The sequence below is a fragment of the Vombatus ursinus genome, unplaced genomic scaffold (assembly GCF_900497805.2).
Source record: "Vombatus ursinus unplaced genomic scaffold, bare-nosed wombat genome assembly UNPS02011334.1, whole genome shotgun sequence".
Classification (NCBI taxonomy): domain Eukaryota; kingdom Metazoa; phylum Chordata; class Mammalia; order Diprotodontia; family Vombatidae; genus Vombatus; species Vombatus ursinus.
This window is the reverse complement of record NW_020951112.1, coordinates 2,323,832-2,339,457: the sequence shown is the minus strand read 5'-3', so window position 1 is coordinate 2,339,457 and position 15,626 is coordinate 2,323,832. Positions and strand designations below refer to the sequence as shown.

Here is a 15,626-nt window from a genome sequence, read left to right as displayed (position 1 = left end):
ATCGTGGCCTCCCTTAATTCTGGGGGACAGGATGGTGCTGACCCATCGTGGCCTCCACCTCTATTTCTGGGGAAGAGGTTCTCTGGGTGTTCCAGGGAGGCCAGACCTTGTGCTTTCTTGAGCTTCCGTTTCTGCATCTACAAAATGAATGTGGTAATACTCCCTGCCCCACAGGGTCATTGTGAGCAAAGGGTTTTGTTCACCTGAAAGCTGTGTGGGACAGGGATGAGACCTGGGGTTTCGTTGGTGTAGGGGATTTCCAGATGAGGAAAGTCCTTTACAGGTGCCGGTTGCACCTTCTCTGTGAGGTGAAGTGACCTGTGGGTCACTGAGTTCAGCTCCCTCATTTTACAGAGAAGGAAACTGAGGCCTCTGAGAGACCAGGCCCAGGGCAGCTGCACGTAGACTTGGTTCTCTCCGCTGGGCCACGCTGCCTCTCTGGGCCGGGATATGGCAGTGACTCATCCCATGTCCCGGATGCCAAGGCATCAGCGTGTGCTTGACAGTGGGAGGTGAGTGATAAACCTGTTGGAGGAAGCGCAGAGCCTCTGAGCATCCTTCAGATGAACAGGGTAGGGATGAGGGGCCTAGGAGGGGCTAAGCGGGTCATTTCATTGGGAAGGAGAACCCCCTGGGCTGGACTTCGCTGTCCCTGTTTGGTCGCAGTCTCCTCGGGCCTGGAGACAGGAAGTGACCGGCTCGGCGTCACCAGCCGGCAACCCTTGACCTTGGCTCGTCTGACTCTGTGGCCTGGTCGCTCTGCCCCGTGCGAGGCTCTGCTTTGTGAGTGGCGGTGTGAGAGGGCCAGGCTGGCAGACAGGAAGACCTGGACTCGGGTCCTGCCCAGGACACATGATGCCCGTGTGACCCTGGGCGAGGCACTGAATGTCTCTTGGAGGCCTCGGTTACCTTATCTCTAAAATGGGGGGATGGTAGGAGCCCCCTTACGAGATTGTGGAGGGTCAGATGAGATCCTGTTTGTGAAGAGCTGTGTTCTTCATCGTAGTAGGAGAATCAGCAACCCACTTGTCCTCCTCCTCTGACGTCTCTGCTTCTCGTGTCGTTTTTAGGGCCCTGCCACTCTGCAGTTCTGCGAGCCGTGGAAGACCTGGATTTGTCCAGAGTCATTCCCTTGGGCCGTCAGCACGGCGTCTTCAACAGCCTGGAGCTGGTCTTAAAGAACATCGGTCACCTGGTCAGCCCTTACTTGTCCGAGATTCTGCAGATCCTGCTCTGCATGACAGCGACAGTGTCACACGCCCTTCAGCAGAGAGAGAAGGTGAGGAGGGCTGCGTCTGGGCTGGGGGTTTGCCTGCAGCCCCTCTGGAGCGTCCCTCCCGACCCTTGTTATTGCGGTCTGTCCACCCGCACGTTTGGTGCATGGAAAAGGAGGCTGGCATAGGGGTTTTGCCGGTGACTCCTCGCTAGGCCGTGGCAGCAGGGGAGCAGGGATGCTGGCTCACGCCTGCCCTGAGGTGCACATGATTCACCATCCACTCTTGGGGGGCTGAGCCTGTCACTTGTGCCCCAGCAACTTGTGCTTCTTGGCTGATGGATAAAGACCTGGGAGATCTGAGTCAGGAAGACTCACTTTTCCCTGAAAAGATCCAGAGCAGCCCCATATTTTGTCACTTGTGGTTCCTTCCTCATCTCTGCGGCACCAGACGCTCCTGGCTCCTCTCTGTCCTGATGTGCTCCCTGCTTTGGTTTCCCGCATTTTGCCTCGACCTTCCTAACTCCATTGCTTCCTCTTCCACATCTCTTGAGGAAGCTGCTCTCCAAGGTTCTGCCCCGCAGCCCTGTTTCCCTGCTTCTCTCCCTTAGCAATCTTGGGCTCCCAGGACCACTTCTGCGCCCGTCGCTCCCAACTCCTGACCTCTTGACCTAACACTTCATCTGCAAATAAGACATTATCTCTTAGAGTGCCTGGGTGTGCTTAACCTGGGGTCCACATAGGTGCTTTTAAAAATATTTTGATAATTATATTTTAATTAAATTAGTGTCCTTTGCAACTCAAATGAGGTCCGTAGGCTTCACCACACTGAGTACTCCTGCTCATGATGGTTCACTGTCTCTTTATTGTATATCAAGTAAGTTCATTATCACCTCTAGCCTAGCATTCAAGGCCTTCCACATTCTGCTCTCCCTCCCCTCCACATATTCTGCATTCCGTCCAGACTGGAATATTTTGTGTCCCTTGTACTCCCTGCTTGTGCCTTCACTCCTCCTCTGTGACTCCAACCCCCAGATCCCATGAAGACCCCCCCAGAGCCCCTTGGAGCTGCTTGTCCATTTCTTCTGTCTTTGTCTAAATTCCCCGCTGCCCTCCTGACCCTTCCTTCTCTTTCCCTCCAAGTCAGTCAGGACTCCACACTCTCTGGTCCCTTTGGGCCTCCCACGGCACTTGGCATTCCTCTTGAGAAACCATCATGCATCCATTTGTTTTGAGTTGTGTATGGGTCAGGTGCTCTTCTTAGATCGTCACAGGCGTCGGGTTGTGGTAGCTAGCATCCTGGGCGTGGAGTCAGGCGGCCATGGGTTCAGGTCTCACCTTGCTGCCTTCTAGCCCTGTGAATGGGCCTCAGTTTCCTTGTCTGTCAGAGGAGGTTAGGAAGAACCCTAGCGCCCCTCCCCAGGGACATCGCGAGCCTCAACCAAGACAGTCCCCCCACAGTCCTCTGCAGGGTTTAGATACCCTATAGCAATGCTAGTTAGTCTATCAGTTATAATTAGACTGACGAGGGACAGGAATGAAGCAGGAGCTGTAAAACTCCCATCTGAACTGGGGCTTTCCCCTTTGACCAGCACTGTTTTAGGCCCACGATGGGCACTCAGAAGTTGCTTCTGGTGCTGTTGGTTTTTTGACTTTTAAATGGAAGGCTTTGGTGCTTTCTGAGCTCCATTTCTGACCCATTGCTTGACTTAGTAACAGAGGCGATCTTATGCGGACTCTTGGGTTCGTTGAGGTGACTTGGCAGTGTGTGAGTGAGGGTGGTGGTGTTCAGCGAGGCCCAAAGCCCTCAGACTTGGAGGACCTTAGCTCTGCCTCCAGTCATGGGTCACACAGGGACAAGTGGCCCCTGGTCCTCTTTCCAGATTCATCATTCTTGTTGCCAGGCAGAACAAATCGCTTCAAATTATTTTGTCTTTAGATGTTATAAGAATTTGCAAAATTATGTTCATGATAACAATAATAGCTAACGTGTGTAGTGCTTTAAAGTTGGCAAAGCACTTTATAGATAGTCTCTGGTTTGGTTCTTGTAACAGTTCTGTGAGGTTGGTGTTATTATTGTCCCCATTTTACAGAGGAGTAAACTGAGGCTGAGTGAGGCTCAATAACAGGCCAGGATCACACAGTAAGAAAGTAGATGAGGCAGGATTTGAGCCTGGGTCTTCCTGGCTGCAGGCCAGACTTTAGCTGCTCTGCCAACATGCCGCCCGATAACATGCTTTAACAAAGTTAGACGTTGATCAAGCTGCATCTCTGGAGTGATGTTCAGTTTTGAGTGCGGGGACAGTTGTTTCCCCCTACCACCCTTTCTAAATTCTGTCTTTGTTTTAAAGTGGTTAGGATATCAAACAGCCTACTTGGAGGATCTCGACTGTGCTTTGTTGGCCTCTGTGTCTGCATTTAAAAAGGGCCCAGTCCTGAGCTGAAGGCAGTCTCTCTGTGATACGGCTTGTTTTCCCTCCCAGTTTTCAGTTTGCGTTGTTATCTTGGGAGGTGGAGCACAGAAATCTCCCTGGACGTGGAATGTGGGGGCCCCATTTCTCTTTTCTTCATCCCCAAATCCGATGGCGCCCTTGCAGGCCTTGCCTTGTGCATCTCCTGGGTCCACTTGTAGGTCTGCAGCTGCCTTGCAGTTTCCTTTGAGTTTAGACACAAGTTTTGTTAACTGGCTCTTCTAACAACTGGCCCTGAAGTGGAGGTTGTGTCATCTATTTTTTGACTTGGTGAGTTATTCTTCCCAATCCCCTCATTTTACAGAGGAGTAAACTGAGACTTGGGAAGGTAAAGCACCTTGCCAAGGGTCTTCCAGCTGCAGACTCCTGGCTGTGCTTTAGGAAGCATCCCTCAAAATCTCACTCCTGTCTCTGAATGGCCAGAAAGCAGTTTTGGCCAAAATGGTAGAGGAAGGAAGCATGCCGTTGAAAGTCCTTCTGACCCTTCAGAATGTGCTGCAGCCCGCTCTGTCGATGAGAATAGATGACCTTGATGTGTCAGAACTCTGTCTGAGTAGAGGCATTGATGGAACACTGCACCTGGAGTCGGGAAGATCCGAGTTCAAATGTGGCTGCCTCAAACCTTTCTTGGCTTTGTGACCCTGGGCAATTCACTCCCCCCCACCCCACCCCAGCTTCGTTACATGTAAAATGAATGGTTTGGACTACATGACCTCTCAAGTCCTTTCGCACTTCAAATCTATAATCCCTCAGAAACATTGAATGAGCTCATCTCTTAGCCCAAAAATCAATGCCAGATTACCTTGTTAAAAAAGCACGTCTAATAAACTGTTCAGTCGCGCTGCAGACACAGCCAGTCCAAAGGCCGCTCTCCCATCACTCCTCCTTCCCTTCTCTGCCTTGTTTTTCCCATAGTTAGGGATAGATTAGTGGTGCTCCACTGCCTTCTCACTTCCTGGTTCCTACTGAGGCTGCACCTGGAGCTTTGGCCTCAGGGAGCACAGGGTCCTAACCACATCTTACTCGCCACAGGATCTGGACATGCCAGGCAGAAGCACATTCTTCTTGTCATTTCACACAAACAAACCACATTCTTTTAAATAAAACAAAGTCCTTGGGGAGGGCTGCTGTCCTGAGGGACAAAGTATAGGCTTATTCTGCCAGGCTCTGGGGGGCAGAACTATAGGACCAGTGTGGGGAGAAGTGCAGGGAGGCCAGGGCAAGTTTGGGCAGGCACTTCCTTACCTGCTACAAATGATTTGTGTTCTTTGTGTCCAAAGTTCATTTGGAAATGGAAATCAGTTTGTTAGAGAAATAGTGCTGGAAAGGGCTGTTATATCCTGGCCAGCCTACAGAAGCCAAGTTTTGAGCACTGTGCTTGGAAATGGGATCCAGGTCTCTGCTGTGATGCTGACTGACTCTGGCTATGGATGAGTCATTTAAGCCTCAGTTTTCTCATGGGTAATATTGGGGATAATAGTGCTGGTGCTACGTCTCCTCCCAGGGTGGCTGTAAGGGAAGGTCCTTCAGCAACTAGGAAGACCTGTGTATGTGAGAGCTCTTACTGAGCCGATAGTATTTTAGGAGCCAGTGATCTCCTCACCTGCCCCAGTTTTACCTAGCCTCCTAGGTCCCATACATGAAAACTTTTTAGAGCACGTCTCCCCTAGTACCACTCAACTATAAGCTGACTTTATAAGATGAATGAATCTAGAAGCATTTATGTTTCTTATACACTTATGCCTCCCATGTCCCATGCACTGAGCTAGGTGCTGGGGAGCCAAATACAAAACAAAAGTAGGCCTTTCCCTCAAGGAGCTTCCGTTCTCTTGAGGGGAGACAGCGTGTGGAGGGGAGAGGAAGGGAGTTTTGATTTGGTAGGAGTGGAGTCATAGGGCAGTTGGTGTAAAAAAAAAATTTTTTTTTCAATTAATAAGCATTTGTTTTCTCTCCCACCCCATCTCTCTCCATTGGGGAAAAAAACTAACAAAACCCTTGCGACAAATAATGTATACTCAAGCAAAACTAATTCCTGCCATGGCAGCCTCCAAAAATGTGTGTCTCTTTCTGCTCTCTGAGTCCCTTATGTCTGCCAGGAGGTGGGTAGAACACTTCATCGTTGATCCTCGGGAGTTGTGGCTGAGCACTGTAGAGTCACGTCCTTTTCAGAAGCAGTCAGAGTTTTCTGCTGATGGCTGTTCTAGAGCTGGAGGAGGACAGCCGGTATGAGCTGGGGGTGAAGTACAAAGTGGCAGGGTCGGTGAGACGCCGATGAAGGATAAACTAATGTAAAGCCTGCTCTGGTGTTGTCTTGTACTCACTCACCACTGGGCGGCTGAGCTTGGCTCCTGGGCAGATGTAAAGCTGCATGGATTGACTCCCCCAGAGAAGAGGGGTCTGCTGGGGGAGCTGTAAAGCTCTCTTAGAACCTTCGCAGTGGATAGACTCAAGCCTCCCTTGGCCAGAATCACGGTGGCGTGATGCTCTTTCATACTGGCATCTGCTTTGCTATTCCGCTACTCCTGTCAGCCTTCTGTAGGCAGCGAGGGGCTTTCCTGCTTGAGCCAGGAGCGCCAGCAAGCATCACCGACTTGACTGGTTTCCCCTCTCTAAAGCTGTCAGTGTCATGAGACCCAAGGTGCCTGTCCCCAGCCAGCTGTTTTACGCAGCAGGATGCTGATTCCTCCAGTTCACTCCCAGCATCAGAGCCTCCAATCGGATCACCTCCTTGCATCTCCTGCAGAACCTTACATTGGCTTCTGTCAGGGTGCTTCTTATTAACTCCTGTGCTTTAGTTCAAGGCTTCTTTACTTCTGCTTTACGCAGAAAATCTCAAAACCCACATTTATGTCAAATAGGACACCATTATCATCCAGTTTTCCTGTGGTTCCCCGAGAGTTTTGTGATTCTGAGTTTCCCTGAACTCCGAAATCCAGAAAGTGGTCATACTCAAATTAGTTGTTGGAAAGCAGTACCATGCATCTGTTTATGTTATTATTGTTACTATTACTGTTCTGAACTTGGCTAATACCAAATAAAATGGACATTGCCATATACATAGTAGAACAGGAAAAGTGAATTGCATGTAATCTCTATCATGTATAGCCTGCTGTTCTTTTTAAAGGGGGTGCTCAGTTCAAGGTATAATTTTCAGTTTGGTGGTCATTTCTTAACGTCCATCAGTACTGTTATCTTTGAGCTGCTTTCCCTCAGATTCTATCACTGTTTTATGTGAGGGGTTGTTTTTGATTCCCAGAATTCTGGTTTTCATATGGGTACCTCGCATAAAATACTCTTTTCTTGCTCTTTTCATTAAATAAAATGTCCGCATAAGAAAAAGACAGCACCCTACACTATAGGTTTTTTTTTATCTAATCTTTTTTTCTGATCTAAAATCCCAGTTCCTTGACACAAATTCTTAAAACCAAGAATGTCTATTAAGAGAATGCTCTCTCTACTTAACTGGTCAGTGACAGAGGCATTGAATGCCAAGAATCAGGGGTGTCAATCAGAAGCCATCTGCCCAGGCCAACACTTGACCAATGATCCTTTCTACAGCATTCGCAACGAGTGGTCATCTAGCTTTTTTTTGAAGGTCTGCAGATAGTAGGATCCCCTTGGGAAGTGATGCTATCTCACAAGACTTCTTGTTCCACTTGGAGAAATCTCTCATCATTAGTAAGCTTTGTCTTACGTGGAGCTCTTAATTGTTTCTAGTTCTACCATGTGGGTCCAAGCAAAAAAAAAAAAGATTGAATTCTCTTCCCCATTAAAACCCTTGAAAGTGAAGAAAATTGTCTTATCTCCCCCAGGTCTTCTCTTTTCCATGTTAAACATTTGAGAGTAGATTATGGCTAGGACATTGTGAAGACAATGAAATCTTGTACTGCATAGCGTGATGGGATGAGCACCAAATTGGAGTCCAGAGGCTGGGAGTCTAGACTTGGCTTTAAACATAACCTTCATTAAGTGATTTAAAGCAAATTACCCTTAGAGGCCTCAGTTTTCTCATCTACAAAATGAGGAATTTGGCTTCAATCATGGGTTCTTCATCTAGGTTCTGGGACTTTTTTCTTGAAATCATCAGGGAATATATTTCCTGTATATTGAAGATGGGTTACAGTTCCCCAGGAGTCATGTCAATGCTGTTTATCTGTATTCTAAATTTAACAAATATTAAAAGGGGAGAAAAAATTGCATATACAAAATAGAACAGAAAATGAATATCATATCTGTAGCTTAGAGTCTCCATTACATGTTGTTTGCCTTTTTTTCCCCCACCACGTCTTGAAGGCTGTTGTTTGCCTAGTGACAGCTTCCCCTTTTAAGGAAGGCGACTTGCTTGGGATCACGTGCTTGTAAGCCCAAGGTTGTCAGCCTGTCTTCTGGTGTGGTCTGGTGAACAGCACCGTCTTCCCCGGGTGGTCACTGACTGCATCGTTGTGCTAAGAGAAGGCGTCTGTTTTCACAGGTACAGCTGAGGGTCGTTAACCCCCTAAAAAATCTGAGGCGCCTCGGACTCAAGTTGGTTGATGAGTTTTTTTCCGAGCAGGAGTCTTACAACTTCAGCGTAGAAGAAATTGATGCTGTTTTCCAAGGTGCTGTTTGGCCTCAGGTAAAGGATCCGTTCGCGTTTCTGTCCAGCTGATGCCAGCAGAAGGCATAGCCTGCAGACGAACGATGACAGCTTGGGAGGAGGTTGGGAGGGCCGGGCCTCAGTCAGTGTGAGCTCTGGGGCTTGGAGCCCAGGGCGTCCTCAGCAGCTGGCTCTGCCCTTGGCTGCCTCCGTGACCTTAGGGAGCCTTGCTCAGCCTTGGCTTCTTCTCCACAAGACACATCTGATGCACTTATGAAGGCACCTTAGAATTGGGCCCTTAAGGATTATCTTGGGGTCAGCTGTCTCCCCGAGAGAAGTGGATTTAGAATTACAGTGTCACACATGATGATTTGTATCTTCTAGATCACCAGACTTGCATCTGAAAGCCAATATTCACCGACTCTTCTACTGAAACTTATTCATACTTGGAGCAAAAACCCCAGGTATAGTTTTTCTCCCTTCCTGAAGAACAAAATTACTTTTTCCTGGTCAGTTGCCATCAAAGTTTGTAGAGCAAGGAATTAGTCCCTGACAACAGCTTTCCAGCAGTGGGTTATTTATGTCTTCTGCTTGACATCCCTAGCCTCAGCTGAACAAAACCTGAAAGGCAGAAGCAGTGTGGAAAGGGGTCTGGGCCATGACTTGATTTACTTGGATATTGCTGTTTTTTGAATACAGGCTTACCAATAAAAGCTGGGTGAAAATGGTGCCCCATGTCATTGTGACCCTTACCAAAAAACAAAAGAATTTCAAAGCTATCATAGGTTTTGAAGGTGCTCTTCCTCAGTAATTTCCTTATGCATCAGACATAAATTCTCTTGATTTTACTGCTCAGCAGTGTACTGTAGTGGAAAGAACATTGAACACTGGACTCAGAACCAGGAGTCCTTGTTTCTGTCCTTCACTTCTCTGAACCTCAGTTTCCTTATCTCTTAAAATCAGATAATTGAACTGGAAGACTTCACTGTCTTTTCTATCATAGTAACATGGGTGAGAAAGTGTGACTTTAGTATTATTCTTTGGCCTTTTTTTTCTTTTTAACAACTAGAAAGTGCTATAAAATTTTCTTTTCTTGAAATGTCCTTTGTTATTTTTAAATTTAAAAAATAAATTTTTATTGGTCTTTGGTTTCATGTTACCTGTCTTACTCATTATACTTATTTTGTCATACTTATTTCATTTTTAAAAAGTAACAAGAATCTATTTTTTTTCTCCCCTCACCTACATTAAGCCCCATTTTGGAAAAGAAAAATGAAAACCTTCAACAAATATGTCTAGTCAAGCAAAAACAAATCCCCCTCATTAGCCGTGTCTAAAAATATTTGTTCCTTATTCTGTCTCCTGAGTCCATCACTTCTCTGTCAGGAGTAGGGTAGTATGCATAATCATCGGTCCTCTGGAATTGTGGTAGTCACGGCATTGATTAGTGTTTTTCTTTTTTTCTTTTTTTTTTTTTTAGGCAATTGGGGTTAAGTGACTTGCCCAGGGTCACATAGCTAGTAAGTGACAAGTGTTTGGTCTGAGGCCAGACTTGACTTCAGGACTGGTGCTGTATCCACTGCACCACCTAGCTGCCCCATTGATTAGTGTTTTTCATAGGTAACTTTGAAAGACTTGAAAACTGATCAGTGTAGCTGTCAACCACTATTGTATTTATGTATATATGTGTCATATTTTTCTGTAGCCTAATGTTTTTTACATTCAAGAAATATAGATACATAGGCAACTAAAAGGAATATGTAAGACCAGAAGTCATTCCCCAGTAGATAAGGTCCAAGGGTATGTACAGAGAGTTCTCCAAAGAGCAACTATAAACTATTAAAAACATAATAAAAGGAGGCTCTGGATTGCCAATGCAAATCAGTACAATCCTGAGTTTTCACCTCACACTCAGCAAAATGGTAAACATGAAAAAAAGAGAACAGTCAGTGTTGGAGGGGTTGCAGAAAGACAGGCACACTAGTGCTCTGTTATGTATGTGTGCAGGGGTATCCATAGGCTACAAAAATAAACTCCTAACATTCAACAGCATGTCTGTAGGATGACAACAGCCCAGGAGGCAACAGTAGAAAGGAATGAAGTCCCATTCAGAATAACTCCAAAATGTACATACCATCTGCGAGTCATTCTAACAAAGTACACTTGATGCCCACGTGGATACAATTAGAGGTGATTCTTTAAGGAATAAAAATAGGTGTAACTTAAGTAGATGGAAGCCTATTCAGTCCTCAGGACTGGGCCTTGCCAATATAATAAAAATGACAATACTACTAAAATTAATGTGTGTATTTAGTTTTATGCCAATGAGATTACCAAAGGGATACTAGGTTTAAAAAAGACAGAAACAAAAAAAGGAACCGTGGGCTTTTGAAATCATGAAAAAGGATAGGAATGAAGGGCCAGCAGTGCTTCTGGACCTCACACTGTGTTGTAAAGCACTTGATAAAGTTAGAAAATAGAAGAAGTAGACCCATGGAACAGACTGGACAAGGAAGAATCAGATGTAACTGAACTCAGTAACCGAAGTTTATTAATCCTTAAAATACAAACTACCCAGCAAGGCAGTGCCTGTTAGACAGGGACTGCTGGGAAGACTGGAAAGCAGTCTGGGAGAAATTAGTCTTAGATGAACATTTTTTATCATCTCACAACTAACGCTACTGAGTGGACATATCACCTGAATGCTGAAAATCATGTCCCCCCAAAAATCTAGAAGAGAAGCATGTCTATGCATGTTTCACAGCTATGTGCAGGGGATGAATTTTTAACCAAACAAGGCATGTAGGCAATTACAAAAATTAAAATAGATAATTTTGATTGTGTGAAATCCAAGTGCTTTTTCATAAACAACATTAATGCATCAAGGGTTGCATGGGGGAATCTTCATGCCATTTATCCCCGAATGGTCATTATTTTCACGTTTTTCTTGCAGGTACTTCCCTTTGCTGGCTAAACAGAAGCCTGGTGAGCCAGAGTATGACATCCTCAGTAACGTGTTTGCTGTTCTCTCGGCCAAGATCATGTCTGAAGCCACAGCCAGTGTTGTCATGGATATAGCCGACAACCTCCTTAACATACCGGATTTTGAGCCCACAGACACAGCGTCCAACCTCACTGTGACTGGATGTGTTTACACAGAGATAACGGAAAATGTAGACGGTATGAATAGAGACAGATAGAAATCAATGTTAGGGTCATGGCATAGAGCATTGTTTGTTCCCTCCTCCCCTTCCTTTCTTCTTTCCCCTTCCTTCCCTTCCTTCTTTTAAACCAGATCTCTGCTTTTAGCCCCGTACAAAGCTCCCTCCAGCAATACAGGTCAGCAGTAGCATCAGGCTCAAAGAGAAACAAGAGCCCACCAATCCATACATAAGGATATCTGTGGGCCGCAGATTGATTTAGTTTTAAAATGTACTGTTACCTACATTTTATTGCTTTTTAATTTGTTTTGTTTAATATTTCCAAATTACTTTTTAGTTTGGTTTGGTCCACCCCCAGGAGTGCCTGTCCTAGAACCTTGAGAAATTAAGTAACTTGTCCAGGGTCACACAGCCAACATGCATCAGAGGCAGGACTTGAATCCAGGTCTCCTTAACACTGAGGCCAGCTCTCTATCCTTTATCCTATGCTAGCCTTTTGCAATCCTTGTTTTCTCAGCAGCAGAGTTTATTTTTATTTTTATTTTTTTATTAATTTATTTTGATTTGTCAACAATCACTTCCATAAGCTTTTGAGCTTTAAATTTTTCTCCCCCTCCCTCCCCAAGATTGGACGCAATCTAATATAGGCTATACATATACATTCCTATTAAACATATTTTCACATTAGTGATGTTGTAAGGAAGAATTAGAACCAATAGGAGGAACCACCAGAAAGAGGAAACAAAAAACAGAAGAAAAAAAAATAGCAAATAGTATGCTTCAATCTGCATTCAAACCCCATAGTTCTTTCTCTGGATGTGGATAGCATTTTCCATCGTGAGACCTTTGGAGATGTCTTAGATCCTTGCATTGCTGAGAAGGGCTAAGTCTATCAGAGTTAGGCATTGCACAACGTGGCTGTTACTGTGTACAATGTTGTCCTGATTCTGCTCGCTTCACTCAGCGTGAGTCCATACAAGAGCTAATTTTGAAATAGAACAAAGTCAGTAGTATCAGTCCCAATCGTGTTAATTAGCTGTGACCATTATGGCTTTTATTTTACTTTTCCCTTTCTGTAAATCTACATCGGAATTCCTGCAGATCTGTGATGTCACCTCATGAGGAGGGCACCCCCTTCCCCATTGCAGATTGCAGTGCCTGGGCAATGCTTCTCTGTCTTTATTTTCCCTGTAGAGAGCTCTCTGCTCAGTGAACTCTAGTGCCTGCCTCTTGGTCTTCCAGTGTTTCTTGGGGATCAGTCAGACACTGCTGGTTCTTTCCTTTTTGTATCCCTTATTTTCACATACCTCCAGCTCAATTTTCAAGTATATACAGAAATTAAAACTTTTAAAAAACTCTCAAAGTTGCAGTTTTGCTGTGATGGTAATATATTGCTAGGAAACCTTGACTGTAACTGAATGATGTTCACAAATAAAAGGTTTCCTTCCTTTCTTTACATTGTTCTCAACATTTTAATTGAAAATTTAGAATACTAATGTGTCAAAATGGCTACAAAAAACCAGAATTTAATGGTTTTAATGATTTAATTTATATGAATGATTGTAATTTATAATAAATTTATGTAAACTATAATGATTATAAAATCGGTATTCTATCTAGTTTAAGCAGATAGAAACAGAATAAACTGCTAAATTTATGTTTTTGTACAGTGGAAAGAGCACTGGCTCTGTAGTCAAAGGACTTGGGTTCAAATCCAGCCTTTGATGCTTGCTACTTATATGACTGGGTAAAGCCTCAGTTTCCCCCCTCTTTGGAGAGGAAATAATTCCATGGAAAGAGAGATGGCTCTAGGACCTAAGCATGAAATGCAGCTCTCCCTGTAACCTTGAACAAGTCACTTTTCCTCTGTCTTGGATGAGACAGCGTCTGAGGTCCCCCCAGCTCTTCATGTATGACTTTATGATTATTTGTCACTTGAGATGTAAGTAGGAATGATAGAACATCCCGTGCTCAGGTTCCCCTCTGACACTTCTTTTTGCCGTGCTGGCCAGCTGGGTTTCCCCTGGGCTGACAGTGAAGCACATCACCTCTGGTGGGGGCTCTCAGGATAAAGAAATTCTGTGTCAGAGCCTGGCACTTGTCTGCCTGTAGGTCAGTTTTCTCATGGCTGGCCTTGCTGTGTTGAGAGAGGCTTGTCCCTGGGTTGAATGGAGGATGGACTTTTTGACCTCTCCTCTAGATATAGCTGGTGAGTCAGAGACGGTTTTGCGGCCTGTCTGTGTGGATGGAGAAGTCTCCACCCCAGAGAATCCCAGGCTCTTCGATCCTTCTGTCAAAGCTGTAATAGTCGTACTGTCTTATCTCTGCTATCCTTGAAGATAGCAGCTGTGTGTTTGATTTGATAAGAAGAGCAGCTTGTGAAGACCAAGCCCCTGATCCTGACCTGTCTGTTACAGAATCCATCACCCTGGGCGGAAGGCTGGTGCTGCCCCAGGTGCCTGCGATCCTTCAGTATCTCAGCAGAACCATGGTCAACGTTGAGAAGGTGAGAAAGAAGAAGTACCGGGCCCAGGTCAGCAAGGAGCTCAGCATCCTATCCAGGTAAGGCAAGCATGGCCTGCAGTTTTCCCTGAATCCTGTTGATAGCAAATCCCAATGATCATTTAGACATAGTTTTCGTTTCTAAATATTTCTGTTAATAGAAAAGAGTTTTCAACTCTTGTAAGACCTTTGCTTTTAAGTCAGGCCAAGGTTTCTGTTGCCATTGTGTTAGGAGCTAGTGATAGGAGAAAGAACTGCATGAAAAGAGGTTTCTTTCATGAACCGCACCCCACTCCCACTCCAGCCCCCTTTGTGAACCAGACTAGTGATTTCATTGTTGGTGGAAACTCCCTACCCCAATGCAGCTAGGTATCTGTTACGTAGAGCCTTGGAAAGGTACCCAGGATGCTGAAAAGTCTGAAGACTTGCCCAGAGTCCCACATTCAGGCTATGTGAGAGTCAGGACTTGAATCCAGGCCTTCCTGCCTCTGAAGCCAGGCCTCTGTTAGCTTTGCCACCCTGTCTCTGATGCTCTTACATCAGATCTAATGGTGGATGATTGGCCTGCTTGACCATGGTCCTCTGAGCTGGACTTGTGATCCTGTGGGCTCTAGCACATGAGGGGGCAGCCTGGCCGGTGGGTAGGGTGCTGACTGCCATTTCAGACACTTACAGACTCTGACTCTGGACTAGTCACTGAACCTCTCTGTTCTGACTTTCCCTTGTCTCTGATATGAGGGAGGTGGACCCAGTGGCTCCAAGGTCCTTTTTGACTCTAAATCTGTGACCTTTTGATGCAGCAGTCCCAATACCTTCTGGGAGAACTGGGAAATAAACAGTATAGAGCATCAGATTTTTTTCCTCAAGACTGAAATTTCTTCCAAAGACTCAAAAAATTGTCTATTTGACAAGTGACTCGGGACCTTGGATTCTGGTTCTGTGCATTGCAAAGTGAATTGTCCAATTAGCAGGCATTTCTCAAGTGCTTCCTGTGTGAGGCCCAAGGCCACCAAGACCAACCTCAAGCAGTCCCTGCCCTCAAGGAGATGACTTTTGGTGGGGGGTGTCAGCTGTTTATCTAGTCATACATAGAGCACATCTCCAGAAAATAATGGCAGCCAAGTTTGGGAGAGGCACGAGCACATAGAGGAACGCCTGGAAAAGCCTCATGTAGGAGGAATGTTTGAGGGAAATGGGGGAAGGGTGTTCAGAAGTGGAGATGAAGCATGGGTGCACAGTGGGGTGGGGGAAGGGGAGAGACATCTGCGGAGGCTCACGGTCATATGTGAGTCACAGTGGTTGGGCCAGTTTGGCCAAACAGTATGGAGGGTGGGAGGCTTCTGAATGGCCCCCCCAAAGATCTGGTGTGAGAAGCAATGATCGGGAGCACCTGGAGTTGTTGGGGAGAGGGCCACATGCTTGGACCTGCCCTGATAACAGAGTAGCCTCACCTGAAATGCCCTGCCAGTCACGCTTGGTTTTCCACACTTAATTTTGCCGTCAGCATGTTTTTAATGATTAAAAGACCTTGCTATGACCACATGTGCCCTGTGTCTGAACCTCTGTGGGCCACAATGACTTCACCTCTAGCATGATTTTGGTAGAGTGTGAGCTTCTCCTCTTACACAGGGCGCCACCCAGCTCTAACGGGGGAGGTAGGACTCAGAGAGGTCACCCTGGCAACACTCATGAAGTATCAGTGG

At 45.8% G+C, this 15,626-nt stretch overlaps 1 protein-coding gene across 3 annotated transcripts in view; it reads left to right on the top strand.

The window, feature by feature from the left end:
• UTP20 (UTP20 small subunit processome component) overlaps positions 1-15,626 on the top strand; it is a 107,626-nt gene that overhangs the window by 54,739 nt on the left and 37,261 nt on the right. For all 3 annotated transcript variants that reach the window (XM_027855762.1, XM_027855761.1, XM_027855763.1), the window contains exons 27-31: positions 1,071-1,279; positions 8,156-8,299; positions 8,645-8,724; positions 11,214-11,440; positions 13,839-13,983. In XM_027855762.1, the coding sequence (XP_027711563.1) occupies positions 1,071-1,279; positions 8,156-8,299; positions 8,645-8,724; positions 11,214-11,440; positions 13,839-13,983 (805 nt within the window). The remainder of the gene's footprint in view (positions 1-1,070; positions 1,280-8,155; positions 8,300-8,644; positions 8,725-11,213; positions 11,441-13,838; positions 13,984-15,626) is intronic.